The 3,329-nt window shown below is 42.3% G+C and overlaps 1 protein-coding gene across 1 annotated transcript; it reads right to left on the bottom strand.

The window, feature by feature from the left end:
* Positions 1-679: 679 nt before the first annotated feature.
* On the bottom strand, positions 680-1,307 carry LOC132268533 (uncharacterized; the record flags this gene model as incomplete). The annotated part of the gene is made up of 1 exon (XM_059769365.1): positions 680-1,307. A coding segment is annotated over one exon (624 nt), but the record flags the coding sequence as incomplete, so codon positions are not given.
* Positions 1,308-3,329: the final 2,022 nt, after the last annotated feature.

Here is a 3,329-nt window from a genome sequence, read left to right as displayed (position 1 = left end):
ATGTGCATGTATCTATGTTCCATACATTCAATGTCATGGCATTTAAAATTCAACACCATAAAATTAAACATTCAACATGTTCAACATCTCCCAAGTAATTATTAACACATTAAGATACATCAAAATACATTTAAGCATGCTTTACACATAAAACAACTCACATTCAAATACATGAATTTCTCTAGACAACATTTTAAATAATCATTGATACAATATTACTTCTAATTAAGTATGCTTGGCATAACAAATGATTATAACTCACAATGGAACAAGAAGGTAGTGGATTAAGGTGTCCCTACCTCAAATTTGCACAAAACCCTTAAAATGGGTCTTGAAATTCAAACTCCAAGAAGGGCACCAAATCTGGAATTGTTCGTATGGATGCGTAGAGCTCGTCGTGGGCTTCATTTTGCCTCAAACGGCACCTAAATCCGCCAAGAGATGAGAGAGAAATTAAGCCTTGAAGCTTGAAACCATAAAAAGAAAAAAAAACCCAAAGAGCTTCTGGAATGAGAGAGGAACTGATACGCAGAGAAGAAGAATTAAGTCTTTATATTGGCTTATAAATCATGTGGGCCCCACAGGTGAATAACATTTTATTTAACTTTAACATATATATATATATATATATAAAGTTAAAAACATTACATTCTCCCTAACTTTAAAAGATTTCGTCCCCGAAATCAAGACATACCTGGAGAAGAAAACAACTCTGGATACTTGGAGCGAACCTCCTGTTCGAGCTCCCAAGTAGCCTCCTCGACTCCGTGGTGTCTCCAAAGGACTTTCCCCATTGGTATCGTCTTGTTCCTCAACACCTTTTGTTGTGTGTCAAGAATCTGAACTGGTCCTTCCTCGTAGGAAACATCCTCATTAATGTCTACATCAACCCAACTCAAAATGTGAGATGGATCTGGCTCGTACTTCCGTAACATCGATACATGGAAAACATTGTGGACCCTATCCAACTGTGGTGGCAAAGCAAGTCTGTAGACAACCTCTCCTACACGGTCCAAAATCTCAAATGGTCCAATGAATCGCGGAGACAACTTGCCACTTTTCCCGAATCTCATCAATCCCTTCCGTGGAGAAACCCGAAGAAAAACGTGGTCTCCCACCTCAAAGGATAATGACCGTCTCCGCTTATCCGCATAACTCTTCTGTCGGCTCTGAGCTGTAAGTAACCTCTGTCTTATCAACTTAATCTTCTCAGTAGTCTCGAGTACAATGTCAGGTCCTAAAGCGGCTGTCTCGCCTACCTCAGTCCAACAAATAGGAGACCTACAAGGTCTACCATACAACGCCTCAAATGGAGCCATCTGAATGCTCGCCTGATAACTGTTGTTGTAGGCAAATTCAATAAGTGGAAGGTGGTCCTCCCAACTACCACCCAAGTCAAGCACACATGCCCGAAGCATATCCTCCAAAATCTAGATAGTACACTCCGACTGACCGTCAGTCTGTGGATGGAATGCCGTACTCAGGTGCAACGCTGAGCCAAATGCTGCTTGAAGTCTTTCCCAAAACTTCGAAGTGAACTTAACATCCCTATCTGAAACAATGGTTACTGGAACTCCATGCAACCTTATAATCTCCTTCACATAAAGAACACCAAGCTTCTCTGCATCATCTGTTGCCTTAATAGGCAAAAAGTGAGCCGTCTTGGTCAATTTGTCAATGATGACCCATACGGACTCATTGCCCCTTCGTGACCTTGGAAGACCTGTCACAAAATCCATAGCAATATGCTCCCATTTCCATTGCGCTACAGGTAATGGTTGAAACAAACCGGCTAGTCTCTGATGCTCAGCCTTCACCTGCTGACAGGTAAGGCATTTAGCCACAAACTGTGCAACATCCTTTTTCATCCCGTTCCACCAATACTGACGTCTCAAATTGTGATACATCTTGGTACCACCTGGATGAACTACAAAGCGGGAAGTGTGAAACTCCCATAAGACGTCCTCACGACAAACAGTAGGAACCACCAACAAACCCCTGAACCGTAGACCCCCATCTGTATACAAAGCCCAATCTTTCACTGTCTCACCACTGGAGATCAAAGCGTGAATGGCATCTAAATCCGAGTCCTGTCTCTGTGACTCAATCACTCGTACAACAAGAGTAGGCTGAGCCATAAGATTAAACAAGAATGCCGGCTCGCTGTCAACATCATCATCAAAACAATACAATCCCATCTCTGCCAAATCCTTAAGCATCTTCCACTTCCGAATAACCAGACAGTCCAAAGTTCCACAAGATTTTCTGCTTAAGGCATCTGCTACCACATTTGCCTTGCCCGGATGATACTGCAAGTCAAAATTATAATCTTCCAAGAATTCAACCCATCTTCTCTATCTATTGTTCAAGTCCTTTTGGGAAAAAAGGTACTTGAGACTTTTATGATCCGAGTACACCTCGAATCTTTCACCATACAAGTAGTGTCTCCAACACTTCAAAGTAAACACAACTGCCGCCAACTCCAAATCATGAGTAGGGTAGTTGTACTCGTGAGTCTTCAACTGTCGAGACCCATAAGCCACTACTCTACCATCCTGCATCAACACACACCCTAAACCATCACGTGAAGCATCACAATAGATCACATAACCCAAGCCACGCTCAGGTATCACCAACACTGGAGCTATAGTCAATCTTATCTTCAATTCCTGGAAAGATGACTCACAGGCTTCATTCCATGCAAACATAATCCCTTTCCGGGTTAAACGGGTCATAGACGCTGCTAAACGGAAGAAATCTTTCACAAATCTCCGGTAGTAACCCGCTAGACTAAGAAAACTTCGGATCTCAAACACATTCTTGGGTTGCTCCCAATTTAAAACAGCTTCAATCTTTGATGGATCAACTGACACTCCGCCTTCTGAAACAACATGTCCCAAAAATTTCACCTCTTGTAGCCAAAACTCACATTTCTCATATTTGGCATACAACCGGTGCTCCCGCAAAATCTGTAAAACAATACTTAAATAGATCTCGTGTTCCTCCCGAGATCGTGAATACATAAGAATGTCATCCACGAAAACTACCACAAACTGGTCCAAGTAATCGTGAAAGACGCAGTTCATTAAGTCCATGAATGCCGCTGGAGCATTAGTCAAGCCAAAAGGCGTAACAAGGAACTCATAGTGTCCATACCATGTACGGAATGCTGTCTTCGGGATATCCTCATCCCTAACCCGCAACTAATAATAGCCAGACCTCAAGTCACTCTTAGAGAAACAACTGGCTCCCCTCAACCGATCAAATAAATCATCTATCCTTGGCAAAGGATAATTGTTCTTGATGGTGGCACGATTCAACTTCCGATA

Source organism: Cornus florida, unplaced genomic scaffold (genome assembly GCF_030987335.1).
Source record: "Cornus florida cultivar Cherokee Brave unplaced genomic scaffold, ASM3098733v1 CherokeeBrave_3.0.0_Hap2_Chr08, whole genome shotgun sequence".
Lineage (NCBI taxonomy): Eukaryota > Viridiplantae > Streptophyta > Magnoliopsida > Cornales > Cornaceae > Cornus > Cornus florida.
This window is presented reverse-complemented; position numbering and strand designations above follow the sequence as displayed.